General features: G+C 38.5%; 2 protein-coding genes across 2 annotated transcripts in view; both read left to right on the forward strand.

Moving 5' to 3' along the window:
- The window catches only part of GPR158 (G protein-coupled receptor 158), a 327705-nt gene that overhangs the window by 173526 nt on the left and 130212 nt on the right, over nucleotides 1-23967 (forward strand). The window contains exon 4 of the mRNA XM_036460202.2: nucleotides 4211-4434. Within this exon, the coding sequence (XP_036316095.1) occupies nucleotides 4211-4434 (224 nt within the window). The remainder of the gene's footprint in view (nucleotides 1-4210; nucleotides 4435-23967) is intronic.
- LOC118731538 (neuronal regeneration-related protein-like) lies at nucleotides 19136-23936 on the forward strand. The gene is made up of 3 exons (XM_036460190.1): nucleotides 19136-19147; nucleotides 19578-19587; nucleotides 23228-23936. Exon 3 carries the CDS (start codon nucleotides 23319-23321, stop codon nucleotides 23541-23543), a length of 225 nt encoding a protein of 74 aa, XP_036316083.1. The 5' UTR covers nucleotides 19136-19147; nucleotides 19578-19587; nucleotides 23228-23318; the 3' UTR covers nucleotides 23544-23936.

A 23967-nucleotide genomic window follows, 5' to 3' on the forward strand; every position in this document is an offset into this window, starting at 1 on the left:
AGCACACTACTATTTGACATTTGTGAGTTTATCTGGCAATACTTTTAAGCATAAAGAATAAAATGTGATCATAATTTATTTTCTAACAAATTGCCTTTTATTCATGAAAATTAAAACATTTATGTAACCAACATAATTTAGTATTACCCATATCAGGAAACAGAATAGTTTGGAATTATGTCAATTTCCCACATTATATCTAGCTATTACTACTTCAGCAGACATAATTTCTATTAACTATTCTTTTTGTTCTACTTGAGAAAGATAATGGAGTGCATGAGCTTTTCCCATTGTATGTTCTGCAGTCATAATTTTATTTTATTGCCCAGTATATTGGCTCTTCTGTAATTTTAATCTAGAAGGATATAAAACAATTGTTTTATTCTTAGGGAGTATATAGTTTACTTGTATATATATATAAATATATATATGTGCAAGTTTCATATATATAACACTCTAGCAGCAATCAGAGTAGAACACAGGCAAATAGAGATAATCACAAGCACTTGGGGCATCAATAATAGTGAATAGAGGTAGAGTGGCTCAGTCATGAGATGTTCTCTAAGTTGGTACAGATCTTTGGATAACAGACTGGTGAAGAGAATGACAGGCAGGGTAGGAGAGGTTAAGTTCAGCTTTGCACAGTAGAAATGCTTGTGTTCCTGAAATTCTACTTCCCAGTCTCTGCTCCAGTAGGTAAAATCTAGACAAGTAACACAGTCTCTATAGTATGTTAGAACTGGGGGATATTGCAAGCAATATAAAAGAACCTTGATTTACATGAATAACAAATATATCAAGGTAGAGGGGGCCATAATTAGTATATATGGATGAGCAACAAAAGTAAAATAATGATCATGAAATGAGTCAGGGATAGGTTAGGTTTTCTCCTAAGAGAGAGGGAAGTCTCAAAGTTTGCCTGGTTAAAAATGAGTGAAAATTTTACATAGGACATGTCAAATGTATCTAAAATGTGACTGAAATTGATTGCCATAGTCATACGTTACAAAAAACAATAACAACAACAAAACAGATAACACTGCGCCCTTAACATACTGCAGTATTTTTCAGATTTGAATGACTCTGAGTGCTAAATAGTCTCTTCTTGTAATGTTATCGGAGGAGTACACGAGTGGAGTGCTCCTGTTGTTCATGGGAATGAGGTTCTTGGGGTATCGCTGAAATAAGCATTTTCAGAATTCCCCACTGGGGAATGAGAGGTGGTAGAAGACTTTATTTGCATGGAGCTACATTTTTTGGGTAGTAACGACCCATGACCCTTAACCCAGTCTGAAAGAGGTGCAGCTAGAGTTTTAATAAAGCAGAAGTAGGGCCAGTATTCAGAGCTTCTGTTCCATGTAGCAGCTAGGTCTGGCAGAGTCATTGCCCTTTAGGCCACTGTGTGAAGCCCACATGGCCATGGGCTACATGGGCACATGCAGGGAATGTGTCCTCTGCAACAGAAGCCAGAGGCAAACTGCAAGCCAGCAAGCCAAAAGAGGGAACTCCCTTGTAGGTTAAACATTCAGGTTTCCTGCCCTTGCCTTTACAGAGGGCATGCCTATTCTGGCCACTGAATCACTTCCAGGTGTGACTGACGAGTAAGCACCTTCCTATGCACCCAGACCTTACTGGGCTTGTGTCCAAATTGCCTTTTTTTCAGTCCCTTCTCTCATGGATCAGCGGGGAACAGACTTAGAGAGTGCTAAATTACAGCTTTTAAGCAAATCTGTAAAAATGGCATGCCAATATTATCTAGTCTTCCCTTTACTCTTTTTCTGTTAAATAATAACCAGATTACTGCAATAGTATCACTATCTTCCATCCCCTACCCCCGAGAGAAAAAGAAACCTCTTTATAATAGTATACAGGAGACATGGCCCGAGGTCTCTGATTTGTGTAACTGCTTCCTGCTGTCAAGAGGCGGAGATCTGTCTATCCCAAGGCTTAGAGGTTCTCCCTATCTGACAGAGGAAGGGAAAAGCAAAATGGGAAAGGAGTTTTTATGCAGGGAAGAAGGATTCTGCAAAGTCCAGGTTAGTCTAGTGTCCCTGGGAGGTGGCAATGTCTAGGAGGATGACGCATCAGACAAGCTGGCATTCTTGTTATATTCTGTTAATGACAAACTTGACAAGAAGGTTAAAAGGCAAAACTTAAAAGTGAGGAGACTTAGAGCAACTAAAGGTTCAGTGAGAGGCAAAAACCCATGTGACAAAGGGGAGGGTTAACTTACAGGGTACCCAGTTAGGCTGGAGGCAGGTGTGTCACCCTTGTCTGAAGTCCTTTTGAACCCATTTTTATTAATCAGGAGCTTTCCTAGCTTTTTTTTCATTTACTGGAACACTTATTGAAAGAATATTCTACTTTATCACATATTTATTTCTTAAGCCCTAACAGCCTAATTTCATTCTTCCACTCTGGAAACTATTGTCTAAAAGAAAAATGAAGGATAAAAAAAAATCATTAAACTTCATAGCCTTTACTCGTTTATTATCTTTGATCACATTCCAGCATGTTCCAATAAATCCAAGTTTTCTTTTATGATATTATAAAAACTTCTGCCTATCTAACTTCTTCCTCTTTGCATGCCCATGGCTCTCTGTAGGTTCTTTCTCCTACAGTGGTCCTCTTCTACAATCCATTTTTGTGTTGTTTCTCACTTCTTAATATGTATTTCTCTTGGATAATATAAGTTGGACCTCAAATTTCATTAGTCTAAAATGGGGCTTATCCTTCCACTCCTCTCCCTATTTCAGCTATTTCATCTAACTTTCCTGCTTTGGAGCAAGCAGTGCTTTTCCTTAAGACAATAAATTCCTAGTTGCTCTTTGCACCTCCCATGTTTGGAGAAGAGAAAGCTGGGCAGTATGATTTACAGGGTGGGGCAAAAGTAGGTATACAGTTGTGAGAACACAAAATAAAGTTTACTCTTGTATTATCATGTATTCATTATTATTATATTATTTTCCATACAAGAAGCTGTAAACTACTTTTACCCCACCCTGAATATACATTATTTCATTTAAAACCCACAGCAATTCACATTTCATACATGAGTACTTGTAAACTAAGACCCAAAGTGGTCAAGAGAGTTACTGAATGCCATAGAGTTCTCTAGCGATGAGAACCATATCTGCTAGACGCTTAATTTCATACACTTTTCACAGAATAATGGCTCTTTCAAAACAATATATTCTGAATCATTAAAGGAGTATTCAATTATGTTTTTGATCTTATACCTATTAAGGAAGGAGAGCAGACAAACATATTTTTGAAGAATTATGAACCTTTCACGAGTTGAAAGTAATGAAGACTTTGTGTTAAATGTTGTGTTATATATCAAACTATGTGGTTGTGTCATAAACTAAAATTGGTTATGTTTTCACTGAAGTCTTTCAGCATTGGAAATGGTTTTCTTTTTTATTTTCTTTTTTTAGTATATGGTGTTAATTGGATCATTTTCAATGGCATACTCAACAATTAAAGAGAACCTTTACCTGTGGGCTTCAGAGCTAAGTTTGATAACTTAAACAGAAGAATCTAACATTAAAGGGAGGATCAAAAGCAGCAGTTAGTTAGTGCAGAATATCCTATGGACATGCAAGATGGAAAATTACCCAGTAGCCTGTAGTATGGATTATACCCTGGGCAAAGGATACATGGTTATTATGCAATTGCATAGTGACTAACTGTCCATTAAATACCATTTCATCCAATTTAGACCTAATGAAATTGGTATATGAGGATCCTTCTAAATTAAGAAGCAATCAAAGCCTCACTCTGGATTTTGTACCATCTAGATGTGTTATGTGTATTAGTTTGGTGCAGGAAAGACACAACTTTCTTATCCTGCCTTATGGTTAGTTCTTGAATAAATATTTACGGAATATGACTTGAGCTATAGGGAGTATCTGTTGGTGATTGGCAGATAATTATATAAAAAAATTTAGAAAACTATTTCCTGCATGGAGTTTTATGTCTATGTTTGCTAATTTTCCTTACTTTGAATGACATTTTTTTTAGTCAAAGGGATAAAACACTTGTTTGAGTCTAAAGTCAAAGTAACTCTCTTCTCTAGCAAAAAGATTGACAAAAGGTCTTTAATAAAAAGGGAAATGGATGAAGAGGTAAAGATGTGTTTTGACTCTGTACTAAGTCTCAGCTACCTCAGAAATGCGATGACAATGTAGTTTTATTTGGAAACTTTCAGAAAGGGGTCCGGATCACCATTTTGCGGGAAGAGCAACAGATGTGTCAGAAGAAGCCCATGTCTGCCTACCCTGCAGGGAAGGCTGCCCCTACTGTGCCGACGACAGACCCTGCTTTGTCCAGGAGGATAAATACCTGCGACTTGCTATCATCTCCTTCCAAGCCCTGTGTATGCTGCTGGACTTCGTCAGCATGCTGGTAGTCTACCACTTTCGCAAAGCAAAGGTAAACCCAGGTACCCTAGTTATGATCTTCCCTTCTGTGACCAAGTGACCTCTTCTTTTTTCCAGCAAGTGAAGTTTTTCCAAATCCCAGTGGCTTATCTTTAAGCAGAAATCTTTTTACAACAGTATAGGATCAAAATATGAAATTTATATTTTTAGCTTCTCAGGAGAAATAAGGATTAAAGATATGAGACTTTAAAGGTTTTTTTTGTTTGTTTGTTTGTTTTTGTTTGTTTGTTTTTTTTCACAGAAGGTTGCCTGCTATTTAGCCTGGAGCTTGGTTTCATCATTGTCTTAAAGGACTCTCTTTTACATTGTCTTTTTGGCTTCCTGAAGAATTCACTCTGCAGTCCCCAATATATTGTTAATTTTTCCATCCAGAAGGCTTTGTGATGTTTATTATATTTTATTTTTATTTCTTTCAACCATATTTGAGGATGATAAATAGATTCGGCTATTCTTTGAGCATATTATACTTTGAAGAATGAATTTATTCATGATCTTATGTTTGGTCTTGCATTAATATCCCAGAGTAATAATGATATTGCAAAGAACTTAAATGGATTTTGAAAGAGTCTGTGCCTCGATTCTATTCTAAGAAATTTGAAGTAGTATAAGCATTTGCATGCTTCTTAGGCAGGGGTGGATGGATGCTCAAGTGTGTCGGGCACAGCTTTCTGGAGAGCTGTCTACAGTTGGCCACCCATCCTATATAATAAAAGGCTAATATGCAAATTGTCCCCTCAATTGGAAATTCAACCAATCACTATGACGTGTGCTGACCATCAGAGGGCAGCACGGAACATGGCAGGCATCCTCAACACAGTGCTGTCAGTGAAGACACTGCTGGCCTCAATAGGCCCTGACAAGATGGTTGAGCAGGTGAGCGAGTGAGCGGTGTCAGGCCAAGGTGTGTGAGAGCAGGGGCCCAATTGACCCACCTATTGTCCCACAAATGGTGACCAGCTGCTGGCAGGCCCTGATCACCCAATCGAGGTCAGGCACAGGGCTGGGAGGAGGAACTGGGGGTGAGTGGCAGTGACCAACCTTCCATGGCACCCGGATAAGGGGCTGCGACCTCTCGCCAGCTACCTGGGGGCAGGGGTGATTGGGACGGAGGTGTGGTAAGAATGTGGGGTGTCTGCCAAGCTCAGTCTCACTCCCTCTGCTACCCTCCCCCAGGACACCAGGGCTTGCATGCTGGGGAAGACCCCGTGGTCAGGTGCTGGGTGCCTGTGAAGAGCCTGCCCTGCACCTGCATGACCTCATCTGGGTGAGCTAGGCCACAGGGACTGCAGGGGCTGGTCAGGCTCCCCATGGTTTCTCGCAGGAGCCAGTCTGTGAGGACGGCTGGGAGATAGCGCACCACCTGCCCACCCAGTTTTCTTGCAGCACTGCTGGGCGGCCCAGAGGCCCACGCTGTGCCCTGTCCTCTGGTGTCCGGATGTGCTCACTGTATCTTTGTGTGGGGGCTCAGGCACCATGACCCAGGCAGAGGGGTACACAAAGGGGCCCCGGGGACTCAGTTGCTGCCCAGGGCCCAGAGCCCAGCTGGGACCTGCCCTTCCATGCGAGACACTCACACTTTGATTGCTGGACAGGCCTAGGGACCATACCCATGCATGAATTTTATGCACTGGGCTTCTAGTTTAATTATATGTAGCCAGTATCAGAGTCTCTGGTTCTCTTGCTTTCAGAAACTTATTTGTGCCATTGGAAAGAAAAACAAAATCTAGAGTTTCCACCTTTTCAGAATTCAAATGGTAACTCCTTGTGTTAGCAAAGTTGTACAGATTGGTTTAGAGATCAGTGAAAGTTTAAATTGTTCTAATTAGAAATCTTTTTAGAAAGAGAGGGAAGGCCGAAACCGGTTTGGCTCAATGGATAGAGCGTCCGCTTGGGGACTGAAGGGTCCTGGGTTCGATTCTGGTCAAGGGCATGTACCTTAGTTGCGGGCATATCCCCAGTAGGGGGTGTGCAAGAGGCAGCTGATTGATGACTCTCTATCATCGATGTTTCTAACTCTATCTCTCTCCCTTCCTCTCTGTACAAAATCAATAAAATATATTTAAAAAATAAATAAATAAAAATAAATAAAAAAAGAGGGAAAATAATTTTTGTGAATGTCATCCATTACAAGCTTTAAGTTAATAAAGAAAAAACACTAGCAATACCTGTTGAGACTCAGGGAAGATGTATCTATTATGTTAATGTTATAGCCTTAGTTATTTTAAACTAGAGGCCAGTGCATGGAATTCATTCATGGGTAGGGTCCCCTAGCCTGGCCATCTATCGGGGCCTTTCTTACCCTGGCTGCAGGCTGACATCCAGGACCTCCCTTCATTCCACACCAGCCTCTGGTGGTCAGCACATTTGAACTCCTGGTGGGTCAAACACCTGAGGGGACAATTTGTATATTAGCCTTTTATCATTTAGGATAATTTTTAACATGAACATACAACACAAATTAATATTAGGCTTTAAGTCAGAAAAAAAAACATAGGCAATTTGCTCTTGATTTAAGCAATACTTATATTTCTTTTGCAACAAAATATGTACTAAACTGTACACATAATAAAGCAGCAGGCAAGTGGAGTTGGGGAATATCTAACCACTGATACATAGTAAAATTAATTGGTTTTTCAAAAAGCCTGTCACTGGCAGAGCAGGCAGAATAAAAGGTTTATTTAATAAACTGCTCTGAAATCTCTGTGTAATGTAATTCATTTACACAGTGTATAGACCTAGTTCTTTTTGCATTTGAATTGATTTTCCTCATTAATGAATGCTGTGTAGAATGCAGTTAGTGATATATGATGGATTTCATATTACATTGGATAATGAAATTAAGATTGTTCTCACTAGACTGATGTCAATCTATGTTAATATTACTTAACATTTCCAAAGTTAAGTTGTGACTTTCTCTGGACCTTCATATGAAATTCTACTTTTTTTGGTACTATCGTGAGAATAGATATCTTTACATGCCATTTGGTGAAATTTCTCTATATATAAACTAGTCAGAATACATAAATTAGACATTATCTAGTTTAAGATGGCTACCTTTTGAAGAATCAGTGAGTTTTCACTGATTGTGATAAAATATAAAGATGTGTTTTTTAATAAGTTAATAAAGGCAGTACAAGTAAATTTGTGACTAATTCCTAGCTTTCATCTAGAAATATGACAGAATTTCAGAACTAGACTGGGACAACCTCTGGTTTTATAGAAAAGAAAACGCAGCTTCTGTGGGACTGTAAATTGCCATGCAGCAGGTTAGGTTGGGATATTTATATACAGTCATTCTAGCATAGAGACTTCCAGAAGATTAAAAGCATGAGTGACTAAATTAAAGGTAAGTGAAAATAAAGATAGGTAAACTTAGTTGAAATCAAACGTGTGTTTAAGTTTTAAAAAGAATTCTGTGAGGGAAGGGGTACTGTTCTAGCCCAGTGCTAGGAAGAAGATAGTTTTTAAAAAGTTTTTTTTAGAAACAGTGCCAAGAGGAGAGAAGAGTCATTGTCCTTGAAATAAAAACTGACCAGTTAGGCCCTAGCCAGTGTGGTCCAAATGGATGGGCATTGCCCCATGCACCAAAAGCTGGTTTGAATTCCTGTTCAGGGCACATGCCCGGGTTTCTGGCACTCCCTAGTAGGGGGTGTGCAGGAGATAACCAATCTATTTTCTTTCTCACAACGATGTTCCTCTTTCTCTTTTCTCTTTCTCTTTCTCTTTCTCTCTCTCTCTCTCTCTCTCTCTCTCTCTCTCTCTCTCTCTCTCTCCTCTTCCTCTTCCTCTTCCTCTCCCTCTTTTTCTTCTATTTCTCTCTCTCAAAGGAAAAAAAAAAATCAATGAAAAAAATCTTAGAAACAAACAAAAAACAGATAAGTGGCCAGCCACTTGTGTAAAACATGAATATTCCTAGCAGTAAGTCTTGAAAGAAATTTCTCCTGTGGATTCTTATTCATTGAATATACTTAAATGGAGCAAATGATAAAATCCTTACAGGAAACAGAATACTAATTTAGAATACTAATTTTCATAGCTTTGTTTTTGCTAATTTTCCTGAATGCATGCTAGAGTTGTAATGCTTAAGTATAGCCTGGGAAAATTATTTCTGTGTGGGTATCACAAAAGTGGTCCCAATACACAGTTCTTTACTGTTTGGTGTTATGCAGGGATACATGTAGAATATCTACATTAGAGCTGGCCAGTATGCAGCACACATGCCACCACCTCAAGAATATATTAGACATACATGGTCTTTTTCTCATCTCAGCCAGAATCAGTCTCCAAAACCCCTCTCATGCAGTAGAACCCCAAACAGGTTCTAGGCATAAAACCTGTTTGCCATCCTGGATCTAGAAAACTGGGATAACTGCAAACTCTTCATATAAACTTTCTTAAATATAGTTGCTCATTACTAAGTTACTAAAAGGTTTTCACTGCTCTGTCCAGTGTGGCTCAGTTTGTTAGAGTGTCATCCCATACACCAAAAGGTTGTGGGTTTGGTTCCAAGTCAAGGCACATAACTATTTGTGGGTTGATCCACTGTCTGGGTGCATATGGGAGGCAAATAACCTGTTTCCCTCTCACTTTGATATTTCTCTCTCTCTCTCTCTCCCTCTCTCTCTCTCTCTCTCTCTCTCTCTCAAATCAATAAAAAAAATATCCTTGGGTGGGAATTAATTTTTTTAAGAAAAGGTATTACTGAGTGACACTGATATAATCCCTGTCAAGATTGTATGTCAGCTTTTCCATATTGCTATTGTATGTGAAGATGTGTACTATAATATAACATAATAATATAATATAACATTCTAAATAATAAAAACCTAATATGCTAAGTGTCCGCCCATCTGGTCATCCGCTCAACCAATCAAAGCGTAACATGCTAATGATATGTTAAGGCTGCTCAACCACTCTCTATGACATGCACTGATCACCAGGGGGCAGATGCTCCAACTGGTAAGTTATTATAGTTTGCTTCTGGGGTCCAGCTGATTGGGACTGAGCGAGACAGGCCAGGCATGCCCTGGGGCCCTCCTGTAGTCCTTCCTCAGCTGGCCAACCTCCCGCATCCCTCTCTGGCCTCAATTGTGCACCAATGGGGTCCCTAAGCCTGGCCTGCACCCTATTGAAGTCCAGGACCCCCTGGGGAATGTTGGAGAGCTGGTTTCAGTCTGATCCTGCAGGCCAGGCCGAGTAACCCCACTGGTGCACAAATTCATGTACTGGGCCTCTAGTATAAAATATAATACAATATAATAGGATAGGATAGGATAGGATAGGATAGGATAGGATAGGATATAGTATGATATATAGTGAACCAAGCTGGGGATAGAATTGACATGTACTAAGGAAGGCTGAGGCATCTACTCAGACACACACCTGAAGAGAAGTTCTCTCTCCCTCCTATGGGGAGACATTCTGAGGGAGGGTCCAGGAACACGTGGCTAGAGAAGGAGCCTGAGCTAGAACCTGCGACTTGAACCCTCTTTCATTTTGTCCAGCTTGTGAACCATGTTCTTTAAACCAGTTTCACCAAAATTCATGGTATGTGGCATCTTAAATGCTTTCAGTGTTGAACTATATTTCATGTAGGGCTCCTTAAGAATTGGTCATTTGGAAACTTGGCCTCTTTTATTTATGTTATACTTTTTCTGTTAATTGACAAAAATAATTATATTGACAAAACAAAAATAAATGAAGTGACAACAATGTGAAACCTAGCCACTGATCCTGTATATCTAGACAGTATGCAAATATGCTGTAATGGTAATAGGCAATTCTTTGTTGTGAAATGAAATATTAGGTGATCATGTTAAGAGACATAAGATGATACAGAAATGTCTTTTAGTTCTGATTCCTGGAGGGAAGTCTAGTTATGAGTACCTTTATTTAAAGTACTCATAAGCATTACAATCAGGTGCAGGGCAGAGTGAGATTAAGAAAGAATGAAATAGGCCTTCCTATTCCAAGCATCAATACCTTATCCCTAAAGTGTTAGAGCTTCACATATTTGGGCCTAAAAGCTCCCCAGCAATTAGAGGTTTCTTATTTAAAATACAGATACTATTTAAGGAGGGTTGACTAAGTTGTCATTCTAGAGCTTGAGGTAAAATGTGATTGCCACCTCCTGTAAGTTTATGGAACACTATGTTATAAAGATCTTGAGGCAGTGAGTGGATTTATTCTGAAAGGTAAATGTTATTGGCTAACTTTAGCAGCCATCTGTTAGCAAGGAAACAAGGGATGTGCCTACCACATATTTACCACTCCTTTTCTAGGAGTTCCAGGCTCAGGGGAAATAGTGAGGGAAGAAAAACTACTGTTGTAGGATGTGAGAGAGCCTTGGTGATAAGCATGGAACTGTTTTGTCTAGGGATAGCCCACTTCTTGAAGAATTATATCAGGTCCAGTTTTTCTTCAGATGATGAACTGCTTGCTCTAGGTAACCAAGATAAAATAGATTTACTAGAGCTATCCCATTTCATAATTTATTGGTTAGTTCTCAAGTATTTAGAACTTAACAGTCTGAAATAAATTTTGACAGGAGCTTTTACCTAAATATATGATGGTAAGTGTATTTCAAACAAGATGTAATGCTTTCAATTCTTAATAATTTCTGATTTTCTTCTGACAAATATGTGTGGTATATGTTAATAAAAGTGCCAGAAAAAATTGGATCTTAAAATTATGACCTCTATGTTAGCACACAATGTACAATCCCCAATGTATTTTGTCAATAAGAAAGTATTTTTATATGTTTTTTATTGATTTCTTAGAGAGAGGTGAAATAAGAGAGATACAAATATTCATTAGAGAGAAACATCTATCATCTGATTCCTGCACCCCCTACTACTGGGATTGAGCCCGTAAACCTGGGCATATGCCTTGATGGGATATCGAACTATGACCTCCTAGTTCATAGGTCAATGCTTAACCACTTAGCAACACAGGCTGGGCAATAAGAAAATATTTTATGAACTCCGAGTAAAGCTTAATCAGTCCCCAGCTCAAATTTGGAGTTTCAAGCCTTTTCTTTCTCTTATTACCGTGGGAATTATTTTGTAGGTTACTTTTTCTTAAAGCTACTTTTATTGGTGATCATGAATGTCTACTCTTTCTGATCACAAGGTTTTCCAGATTATTAAAGGTGAGCTTTAGAACAAAATATATTTCATTTAAACAATTAAAACAAAATTAAAAAAGCTAATTGGAAAAAGTATTTTGATATGATATGATAGTAAAGGATTAATATTCTTAATCTAAAAGCAAACAAACCCTTTTAGTAATCAGTAATAAATAGAAAATAACTCAATAGAAAAATAGACAAAGAATATTCATCAGAAATTTATTTTTAAAAAGCCCCCATAAAAAAGGAGTTCTCTATATCCCTGAATAATTAAAATATTCAAATTAAAACAATGAGATATACTTTTATAATAATAGCTCTCTGTGTTGTTGAAGATGCTAGGAACTTATGTGCTCCCATACATTGCTGATGGTTGTGTAAATTGGTAGAGAAGTTTGGATAAAATTTTTATGTAATAAATTTAAAAATGCACAGAAGTTTTACTTCTAAAAGTCTGTACAAAAGAAATCATGAAAGTGCACAAGATTATACAAATATATTGATACTAGAGTCCCGGTGCATGGATTTATGCACATTGAAAGGAAATTAATTAGAAGGTGGTCACTGGGGTGGACTGGCAAGATGGGCCAGACACATCCTGGAGCCAACTTCTCATGGTCCCTCCCGGGCCGGCCACACATAGGGTAGCACCAAGGCTCGAGGAAGTGGGGTGCCTGAGGCAGGTAGGATCCCTCAGCCTGACCTGTGGGGATCGGGCTGAAACTGACAGTCTGACATCCCCTGAAGGATCCCAGAGTGCAAGAGGGCACTCTGTAAAGTTGCTGTTGCTCCGCAGCTCCTGTGTTGAGTGTCTGCTCCCTGGTAGTCAGTGTGCTTCATACCTACCAGCTGGTTGGCCAGTCAGCTGGTCGCTTAGCCTTTTTATATATATAGATGTGTTTATCATAGCATTAGTTATAGTGCACACAAACTGGGAACAATAAAATGTTCAAAATTGGGTTAAGTCATTCATGCATTTAAATATGTAGCCCAAAATTGATCTTGTAGAAAACTAAATAATTGGATAAATGACTTTAATATAGTTAATGATAACCTTAACTAATACCAGTTCACTACTACATTTATTAAATTTTTATTTTAGGTTTCTAATTTTTTATTCTTCTCTTTCACCTTTTCTTCTCATGCCATCCCTCTTGGCTTACCTTCACCATTCCTTCTTTCATTCATCATCCATTTGTGAGCATCTACTACTTGCTTGGAACTATTACCTAAACTGGGAATACAATGATGAATAGTACGAATGAGATCTGTGCCCTTAAAGGCTGATATTCTATTGAGGGGGTTGGCTGGTAGAGACAGGCAATAAAAGAACATCAAGAGGAATATATGAAGTGGTAGTAAATGTTATGACCAAATGAAATATGATTATGTGATAGAGTATAACTTTGGAGTTATAGAACTCTTATAGCCACTATGTAAGTTGGTATTTTCCTCATTTTATATTTGAATAAACCAAAGTGTAGAGAATTTAAGAAGCCAATATTACTTGGGAAAACAAGAATTAACATTCAGGTCTTTTGACTTTATAACTCATTATAGCTCTTAACTACTTTGCTGTACTATCTGTCGGGTTATAAGGCAACATTTATCTTAAATTCTAGAAAGTAGACCCCATTTTAATTATCTAAGATCTAGGCCTGCATGCATTCTTCTAACTTCCTCATTCTCTTATGCCTCATCAAAACTTACATGTCCTGTGCTTCATCCTTGCTAGGTGTCTGTTAGTTAACTGAATAAGTTAAGTGCCTACATGGTACAAATATATATATTTTATATATTTTAAAATATATTTTATGATTTTTTTACAGAAAGGAAGGGAGAAGGATAGAGAGTTAGAAACATTGATGAGAGAGAAACATTGATCAGATGCTGGTACAAATATTTTTTGAAAATTTTTGGTGACATTGGTTAACAAAATGATGAGACAGGTTTCAGGTATACAATACAACATTTTAGTGGGTTTATAGGGTCCTTGGTTCTGCTCATCTGTGTTACTACACAGTTTGGCATTTTAATGATATCCCTTAATGATGTAACCTAAGGAGCAACTCATGTATAATGGTTTAGGGGTATGTGTGTGAATGTCAGGGTGGCAGTAAAGGCACATATGGGGAGAAGCAGGAGAGTTCAGGAAAATAGTTTCACTAAAGGCTCTCTTTCTATGCTTCTTTAAAAATATCATTTAAATAACCTCCTACCGGTGGTAGTAGTACTAATTATGAGTTACTGAAGAACAACTAAATATAATATATTTGTATATGCCTTGAGAGACATAAAATGTTCAATGATTTCTAAAGCTCCATTCCTCTGTGGAGGCACTTACATTTACTATGCTTATTTAAATGGTAAAGCCAGTTACATATTCAGTATGGTAAAAATAACTTTTTAAAAATTAATGTACCTGTATACTAAATTGCTTGTTATTTGAAATTTTTTCTGAGACCAAACTGTTTATTCTAAATTTCTCAGATCTTCATGTTTAAAGCCCATTCAATTACTATGTAATCAAAAGACTTTGCACAGTTATAAATGAATGCCTTAATTGACTATTTATTCAATAGTTAAGAATATTTAACTGGGTTAACAAAGATGATTTTGATCCTGGTTTGCCCAGGAGAGGTTCATAATCTAATGGGGAAATGGATATAAGGGGGAAAAAAGATATGTAAAACGTGTTCTAAATGTGTTGAGTACCTGGGGAGGTAGTAGGGGATAATGATTCAGGTCACAGACTTTAAAATTTATCTCTGTACCTCTCCTTGCTTCTCACATAAGAGGTCTTAAACTTTAGGTAAGTTACCAGCCTTTCTTTATCTTAGTTTCCTCTTCTGTAGTTTGGGGATTATAAATCTAATCTTATAGGGCTACAGTGGAGATAGATCTGTGTGGAATCTTAATAAACTTATTACAATCAATGATCTGTGAAAAATGCTCAATAAATTTTAGCTATTAATAAGGAGTGTATAAAAATATAATAGTATTAGGTCTAGTAATAATTAATGTCATTTTCTAATACTTTTTTAAATAGAATTTATTTAAACAATACAACAAAATTTAATCAACAATATAGTTGCCGTTGTTTTCTACTACTTGTGCCCAACGCTCAGGAAGCATTTTAATCCCTCTGTTGTAAAATTCTTGTGATTTTGATGCAAAAAATTCGGTCAATGCATTTTTGAGGCATTCTTCATTATTAAATTTTTTCCCAAAAAGAAAGTTTTGCAAAGAACGAAACAAATGGTAATCGGAAGGGGCAATATCAGGAGAATATGCAGGTTGAGGGAGAACTTCCCATTCCAACTGGCGCAGTTTTTCAGCAGTGATTCTTGCAGTATGCGGTCGTGCGTTATCGTGGTGAAGAATTATGCCCTTCCGATTAATCAGCGCGGGTTCTTTTTCTCTTAAAGCTTGGGCTAGCCTTTCCAATTGGGCACTATACATTGCACTTGTAATGGTTTGGTTAGATGGTAAAAGTTCATAATGAAGAATTCCTTTAAAATTCCACCAAACATACAACATCACTTTTTTCGCATGCAAGTCAGGTTTTGGCGTGGGCTGCGGAGCCTCATTTTTGTCCAATCATTGAGGCCGCCTTTTCAAATTAACATACAGCACCCATTTTTCATCTCTGGTAACAATTTGCTCTAAAAACGGCAAACAGTTTTGACGAGAGAGGAGCGAACTGCAAATTGTGACTCTTTGATTACGGTTGTTGTCGGTCAACTCATGAGGAACCCATTTTCCAAACTTTTGGACTTTGCCAGGTGCACACAATTGATTGGAAATTGTTTTCTGTGAACAATTTAAAGTTGTCGCAAGCTCTTGTTGGGTAATTTGAGGATTTTGCACCAAAAGAGCTTGAAAAGCTTCTTGATCAAAATTGGACACACGGCCTCAACCACTCTTGTCATCTAACGAAAAATTTCCCTCACGAAATTTCTCAAACCAACACTGGCATTTTCTGGCGCTAACTGCATCTTGACCAAGAGCACTACAGATGTTTTTTGCAGCCTCACTTGCTTTTCTTCCTAATTGGAACTCGTAAAGCATGCAGTGCCGAATATGCTCTTCATCCGCCATCTTCTTAGCCCTAGTTTTGCAACAAAAACCAAACCAAACACAAACTTTTTCAAGCAAAACTTGTTCATTGCACTTCACACATTCTGTAGATACCACGTGTTTGAAGGTTATGTCAATACAAGTCAACACCAAGCAAGATTTTAAACGAATGTTTAAAAACGACATTAATTATTACTAGACCCGATAGCATAAAATAAAGTTAAGGAGTGGTCCAGGAGCACTTCACAGAAATGATGAATTTTGAAAAATGAATTTTATTTATCAGAATGAAAGGAGGTAAGAAGGTAGGCTAGGCAGAGAGACAGACATGCAAAGATATTAGAATGCACATGGCACATAGAGAGGGTAATTCAAGAATTTCAGTATGGCCAAACATTTAGACTTATTCTATAAGGAGTTGAAATAAATTGTTGAGCTGGCTAAAGATGAAAGGCATATGGATCTGACCAGATAAATAGGTTTTTAAGTCATTCACTCATTCATTCAGTGTTTTTTTTGAGGGTTCACTAGCATCCCATGTATTGTTTTTGATGGTGAACAAAGCAGGCATAGTCTGTGATCCTATGAATGGAGTTCATAATCTCGGGGTAAAGATAAGTGAGTCAATAAGTTAATAAATGCCAATACTAATAAGTGCTGTGAAGGAAAGTAAAAGAATAGAAGAATATGTTGTTTAGGAAGACTTCTCTGAGGGGGCACCATTTCATCTGAGCTCTGAAGGATAACTGGAAGTTGGGTGGGGGGGAAATGGGGACAGAATAGTATTCTTGGAAAAGAAAACCACATCTGTGAAGGCGCCAAAGAAGAAGCTTGGAGTGTTCTAGGGACTGAAGGAAGCCAGTGTAGATAGCAAATAGTAGCAGAGCCAGAGAGTGGAAAGAGGAAATTAGAGAGGGCGTTTCCAGTCATTCAGAGGTCTCAGGACCAGAGTAAAGAGTTTAATTCCATTTGTTGTGCAACCAGAATCTGTTGAAGGATATGAAGCAAGGTAATAAATGATTCCATTTAGGTATTACACATTTATCTCTCTGCCCTGATGAGAATGGATAAGTAAAGGACACATGTAAAAATGGGGAAAATTGTAAGATGTCTATTGAATTAATCCAGGTTAGAGATAGCGGTGGCCATGGAGAGAAGTGATGAAAACTGAGAAACCCTTGGAGATAAAACTGATGGGGCTTGATGAATCTGATGTGAGAAGTGAAGAAAAGAGGAAAATTAAGTTTGACTCAGATTTATAGCTTGAGGAACTAGTTGAAGGAAGAGTGGTGCTATCCTCTAACGTTAGGAAAGTGTGAAATGCCGGAGAAGACTGGTTTTAACAGTAGGAGAAGGATAAATTAGGAGTTTGATTCTAGATGTAAATTTAAGAAGAGTTGCCAAATTTAACACATAAAAAATAGGATGCCCATTAAATCCGAAAATAATAGATTTAATAAAGGAATTTGGCAATGTAACAGGATAGAAAATTAACATTCAGAAATCAATGGTGTTTTTATACATAATGAATTCTCAGAAAGAGAAACTAAACAAACAACCCCATTTACCATAGCAACAAAAACAATTAACACACCTAGGAATAAACTTAACCAAGGAGGTAAAAAACTTATACTCAGAAAACTACTGGATGCTAAAAAAAAAAAAAAAAAAAAAAAAAAAAAGAGAGATATAAACAAGTGGAAGCATATATCATGCTCATGAATTGGAAGAATTAACATAATTAAAATGTCTTTACTACCCAAAGCAATCATCGATTCAATGCAATCCCTATTTAAATTACCAAAGGCATATTTCACAGATTTAGAACAAACTCTACAAAAATTTATATGGAACCAAAACAGGCCACAAATAGCCACAGCACAGATTGAATTGAAAAGCACAGATGTTTCTCTGAAGTTCTGTTGAAAGGAAGAAAAGCAGAAAGTTGAAGGTAAGTATTAGTATAGGTAGTTATGTTTACTAAGTGGTTATTAATCAAGAAACTACATTTTTCTTTACGTCCATTTGTTTTTTGTTGAAGTAGAGTTACAAAACTCTCCAAGTTTCTTACACATTTACAGCATTAATATGTGTGACAATTAATTTTAAAGGAATCCCACAAGAGAGAAAAATAACAGTAATCTTCAGTTTACAAAGAGAGAAAATGATTTCAAGAGATACTCGGGAGATCATATGCAAACCTCTGCTTACTCATAATTAAACAAACTTCCTTCAAATTCAATGAGAAGAGCATATTTTATAAGATTTTAGTGTATATTGCCGTTGCATGGCATTTTGAGCCAATTCTGCCATAGGAGTTCATTCTATAGCTAGTTAGGCCTATCCCAGTTAAAACTAAAAACAGGAAGATTTATTTTGTGAGTTTTATTTCCTAATACTCCAGGAGTCAGCACACTATGATCTGCAGCCTGTTTTGAAAAAATAAATAAAAATGAAGAATATTTTATGACATGTGGGGATTATATGGAATTCAAATTCCAGTGTCCATATATAAAGTTTTACTGGAATACAGCTCTACTTCACTTGTCTCCATGTCTATGGCTGATTTTACACTACAATGGCAAAACTGAATAGTTTGATGGAGATGACATGATTTGGAAAGCCTAAAATATTTATGACTTGTCCCTTTACTGAAAATATTGGCTATCACTTAAAGTATTGCTCCTACCTGGCCCAGTTTCCATCCCCATCTCTTCATCATTCTAGGGGTATTTGTCTTTTCATAAGAAACTCTTAAACACTAAAGAGCCTACATTCAAGTGAGTGAATGCCCAATGTTGCAATTTCAGGTCGGGATCCCTGGATACATTTTGGAACCTTCCTTCCTGGCCTCCTCTCTCCCATGTAGTCAATTCCGTCAGCTACAGACATGATCCTAATTTGGACCATTTACTAGTTTCTTGACCTGCTATTTTTCTCTTTGTGACCTACCAGGCCCTTCAGATCCTAAAGTTAAAAAAAATTTTTTTTCAAAAACAATGTTCACAGGCAGAATGATTTGAGCAAGGGGGCAGGACAATGAGGTCTCAATCCTGAGAGCCCAAGTCCATTGGTTCTGAGTTTGGCTGGCCTAGAGAAGCATGGCTTGGCCGCCTTGATCATAATTTTAAATTGTATTAAAATGTTTACTTTGCTAAAACCAGATTTCATTTGGGCCATGAGCTCTTGGCACACTGCTAATTTGTGTTCAGTTTAGCTTTGTCAGTACTTTGGAGGGTGGATCTTGCTCAGCTAGAGTGCTGTGCGTCTCCTAAACATTCTGAAGCCTCATCGTTTCCCGTATCAGCCTTTCTCCAACTGGGAGTCAGGCAGCATCCCTGGCAGGGTTTCCAGAGCTCCCTTCATTGTTTCTGTGTCCACAGTGCTTTCTGTCCTCTGGCTTGGTCTCTTTATCCAGACAGGATCACAGGGCTCTACAGCGGCAAGAAGGGCAACCATGGCAAGGAGGTACATATTGTTTCTTTCTCTTGGAGACGTTTAGAGATAAGCTGTCATGGAACCAGGCTCTATTTTTTCTTCTTCTTCCACATCTATAACAATCATGCTCTCCTCCACACACCTATGGACACTATATATAACCTGGCTTTCCTGAGGGCAAAAGGTGAGCCTGTTCTTGTTCAGCTCTCCTGTCAGCAGTATTTCAAAATGAAACATTTCTCTGGAGCTTCCCTTCTGTCTTTCTGATGTCCCTCCCCGCTTGCCTCTGTACACAGATCAAGGAAGAGAAATGGATTGAATGCTAGCTGAGCACGTGAGCCTTGCCCACCATTTGCAGACTGAACACAACTCTGCTTAACCCTGAGGAGTGGTTAGGCTGGGTTTGTTTGTTTGTTTTTTGGGTTTTTTTTTTTAAGATGCTATTGACTATGCCTTGATCTGGGTTCCTTTGTAATAGCCACGAAGAGAGAGAACAAGGTTCTCTCAAACAACACCTCTATTCCATTGACTGGTTGTCTAGTTAATGTTTGTGGAAGCAAAGCATGGGTTTCCATTTTCCCTTTTAATTAGCCATACTAGTGCCCTGCCAATACTGCCTAAGGTATACACCCGACAGGGAGACATTTGTTTCATTTGAGAGAAAGCTGAGTAGACGTGAGAAAAAGGTTAAGTTCCAGAGAAGCAGGATTCTTGTTGACCCCTTTTCATTATGAAAGTATGTGAGACTTAATTTACCTTTATAACGCTAATTTAGCAAAAAGACAATTTCTTATTGTCACAGGTCCTAGAAATGAGCACAATTTTTGAGAAATTCCAATGTCTTTAAAGCTTGTTTACTCATTCTCGTGGCTTCTCTGTTTATTTTATCATTTCTTCATAAACTATTAGTAAATTTAAGTTTATAATACTTGTGAGGACTCTTAAGGATATATGTTATTTTCTATTTCATAATACAATATTCAGATAGGGTCATTTCTGACATTTCAGTAATGCAGTCAGATTTTAGCTCTGGGACCCAAATTTAAAATACATGAGAAGTAGCATTCATAGTCTCATTTGCCCTTGTTTTCCTTATGAAAAAATAAGGGTAGGGAAGTAAGGCAAATAATAGCAGAGAAGCTTAAAATAAATAAAAAAGATCATAACCCTTATTGGCCTATGGCAGTCCAAATTTAACACATAATTATAAAGGGAGCCATTATCATCCATGTTTACATTGAGCTTCAGGACTCTTATCTCTAGAATATTTTCTTCTAACTCAGCATACACCAACACGCTTCACTGAAGTTGTGGTTCTGCTCCTCTGTCCACTACCCTCTTCTATTTAAAGGTGACTCTTCACCTGATTCAGACAGGGATTAGAATAGGGTGTGCTGGCATGGCAGTATAACCACTTTGCTCTTGCGATTTGGGACTTGACCTTTCAGCTTCTGAATTCATTCCACTATTTTTACCCTCCTGACTACTAGGCCCTGGCTGGCCTATGTAGACACTATTATCAGACACTCATTGCTGGTGAGTGATTATTATCTATAATAATAAAAGCTTAACATGCTAATTAGACTGGATGTCCTTCTGGACATCCTTCTGGATGAACTTCCCCATGAAGCCAGGGCTGCAAGGGAAGCCTGGGTCTCAGGTGCCAGGGGAAAGCCCAGGTCCTGGGTGCCAGAGGGAAGCTGGTACCTGCAGCCAGGGGAAGGAAGGCCAACTCTTGCATGAATTTCATGCATCAGACCTCTAGTTTCTAATGAAGACTCATATGCTTAGGTTGGGTGGGTGTCACTTAATCTCATTAAGCAATCAACTTCAGAATCCCCTGTGCAGCCTTTTAAAGTTTGAATGAACATACCCCTTCTCAGATTTTGTGAATAAGTTTCCTGGAATGGAGTCTCCATGCATGTATAACTATAAAAATTGTCATGGGTGTTTCTAATATAGGTACCTTTCGGGCTGGGAAATATTGACTAATAGCCTTAAAAATGATCCTTTGTGTCTGGAGGTAAAATCTAAAAACAATTTTTCTTATCTGGGGAAGCAAAAATGACACTTTTCTTTACTAATCCTGTGCTTTTCACTATCACATGGATACTGGACCTGCTGGAAATCACAGTTAATCTTTTTAGCTTTCCTCATTCTCAGAGAAATAAAACCAAGGGCCGGTGTGTTCCTTGAGGGTGGGGAGTTTCGGGGACAGTCGGGCACAATGGAGAGAGAAGGGGCTGTGTGAACTGTGTAGGATTCACTTAACAAAATTAAATTCCTGAACTGTTCACCCCACACAATGAAACAGCTAAAGGCAAAATTTACTTTAAAATGTCTGTAAATTGTAGAAAGGGCACACATGTGAACACTGAGTCTAAAAGAAATCAAATATGGAGGAAGCCTTCCTAATGTGATGCGTCTCCTTTGGGCATTAGCAGCGTGAAGTGACTGACAGGAACAATCAGAGCTGCACACGCAGAAAAGAGATTGTGGGTTTGGTTTTTGTTTTGTGGTTTTTTTTTGACACAAATAAGACAACAGAGAAATGCTTGCCTGAAAGTAAATGAGCAGTTAGGCACAACAAATGAACCAACAATGCAGAAGGCGAACACTGGTAGCTCACTAGTGAGATAAATATAGGAAATGAGCTGAAAGACGTGACTACATGAGTTAGATGCAGCAAAAACAGACTGCAGATGAGAATCGCAGATAAAACTAGAGGCAGCTGGAGTTCAATTGAACCTTAGACCCTCTCTCTCCTGTTTTCTCTGCTCTTTGGACCTGCATTATTGATGTTTCTGTTTGTGTCTCAACGCATCAGCAAACATAAAACCAACTTCCTCTCCACATCTAATCCTCATTCATGCTTTCTTGTGGAAGGAAATGCCACCACCATCTATCCCAGACTGAGCCAGCACCACAGCATCCACTTTGACACCTCTCTTTCCAATCTCTCCATAGCCAGTCCATCACACATTCCTATCCAGTTTGCAGTTGGATTCACTTTTCTCCATCTCTACTGTCACCACCCTGGTCCAAGATACTGTTATGCCCAGATTTTGTGATCCCCAAAGACCACCAGGGAGCCAAGTCCGATGCAATAGCAAAAAGCCTGTATTCGGACTAGTCCAAGCTCTGCCCCACTTACACCAACAGCTGCGTGGTGGAAGAGAACAAGCTTCAACAGATTAAGGGTTTTATAGGGGTGGTGATGTCACTGCTTTGGCTGACCTCGATTGGTTGGGTGAGGGCTAGGGTACAGTTACACAATGACATACAAAACAGAGGATCTGGAGTTAGCCTCGCCCTGCCCTCTCAATACCATGATCTCTTCCCTGGCTTTTTATGGTATCCTCCTACATCCGAGTTCCCCTTCAATATCTTCTCTATCCCACAGCCTGAGGTTGTTCTAAAGTTAGTTTCATCATTTTAAAACCTACCCCTTTACTCAAAAACTCTGCAATATCTTGTCACTGCTCTAGGGTAGAGATCAAAATCTTGAACCACACTCATAAGTCCCAGCGTAATTGACATTGTATCTCTTTACAACTTCACCACCGATTTCTCTCCCCTCCCTTTTGGTACTTCAGTCATATCAGTTCGTCACTTGATAAGACATGCTCCCCAGGGGCTTAATACCTGTCTTTCCTCTAGTTGAAAGATTATCCTTTTCCTTTCTTCATCACTACCCACCTACTCAGCATTTTTTTCTCCTTCACATCTTTCAGATTTCAACTCATCCATCACTCTCCCAAGCTCTCACTCCTGATTGAATTTCTTTTCTTTGTCTTATTACAGTTCTGAGAAATTTTCCTTTGAACAGGCTTCCTTGTCTTTTGCATGAATGACATTCTAAACTAGATAATTCTTAGTTGCGGGGGAGCTGTCCTATGCATTGTAAATAACACCCCTAAACTTTACCCACTAGATGCAAGTCATAATAATTTGAAATGTGTCCATACATTGTCAAGTCTCCATGGGGAGATGGTGGGTGAGGCAAAGTTAATACCATTGATTATCACAACCTTAGAGCAACTACTTTTCCCTCAGTCTGTGATGTGTCTTTCCTAAAAGAACTAAACACTCGGTCTTTCTAGCACGATGCCCTTTTTCATACACATTTGTGTTTCAGGTGTAGAGAGGAGAGAGTGCACAGGGAGCAGGGCTTTCTTCTGTTGGTCTCTCTGGACTGAAGAGAGGGAGGGTGCAAGTCCAAGGCTGCTATGATTCTCAAAATGGTTTATTACCCAGAACTTTCTGCCTGGGTCAGCCAAGAACCATTTCCCAAGAAGGAAATGGAGGGAAAATTTCCTAAGGGGAGACTTCCCATCCCAAAGGAAGTGAACTACAAGAAGAAGGATGAGAGGGAGCCTGCCTATCTGACGCCACTTGGCAGCAATGAACCCCACCCCCCAAGCATCAGTTACCTCCACTCTTTTCAATCGTAACACCTCCATTTGTATTACATATGGTGTATGAGTATTGATGAGGTTATGGTATCATATATGGTATTTTTTTCTGTGTAGATGATCAAGTAGAAAAAGAAACTATGGGACTCTGAGCCTTGCTTTAGAGAATTTACAGAGGACAAATAGGTGTCATCAAACCAGTTTTTAATCTTTCTAACTCAAGTGAAAACACTCAGAATTTCACACTGTGAATCCATGTTTACAACCCTTACAGATGGGCCTTCAGGCCTGGTTCGCTATGATGACGTCTTCCACAACTCAAACTCCCACTGCTCTCACACAACCGGTCCACTCCTGCCTGGTCACTCATACAGCTCCCGACTGCTTCTTGCAGAGGCTGAGAATTCCCTTATTTTTTTTTTTTTCATTTAGGTGTAACAAGCCTAGTAGTTTATGTTCATCA

This window comes from Pipistrellus kuhlii, unplaced genomic scaffold, assembly GCF_014108245.1.
Source record: "Pipistrellus kuhlii isolate mPipKuh1 unplaced genomic scaffold, mPipKuh1.p scaffold_m20_p_1, whole genome shotgun sequence".
NCBI classification, from domain to species: domain Eukaryota; kingdom Metazoa; phylum Chordata; class Mammalia; order Chiroptera; family Vespertilionidae; genus Pipistrellus; species Pipistrellus kuhlii.

Coding starts and splice junctions, on each gene's coding strand:
- LOC118731538 (XM_036460190.1), top strand. CDS start 23,319: ATGATTCTCAAAATGGTTTATTACCCAGAACTTTCTGCCTGGGTCAGC.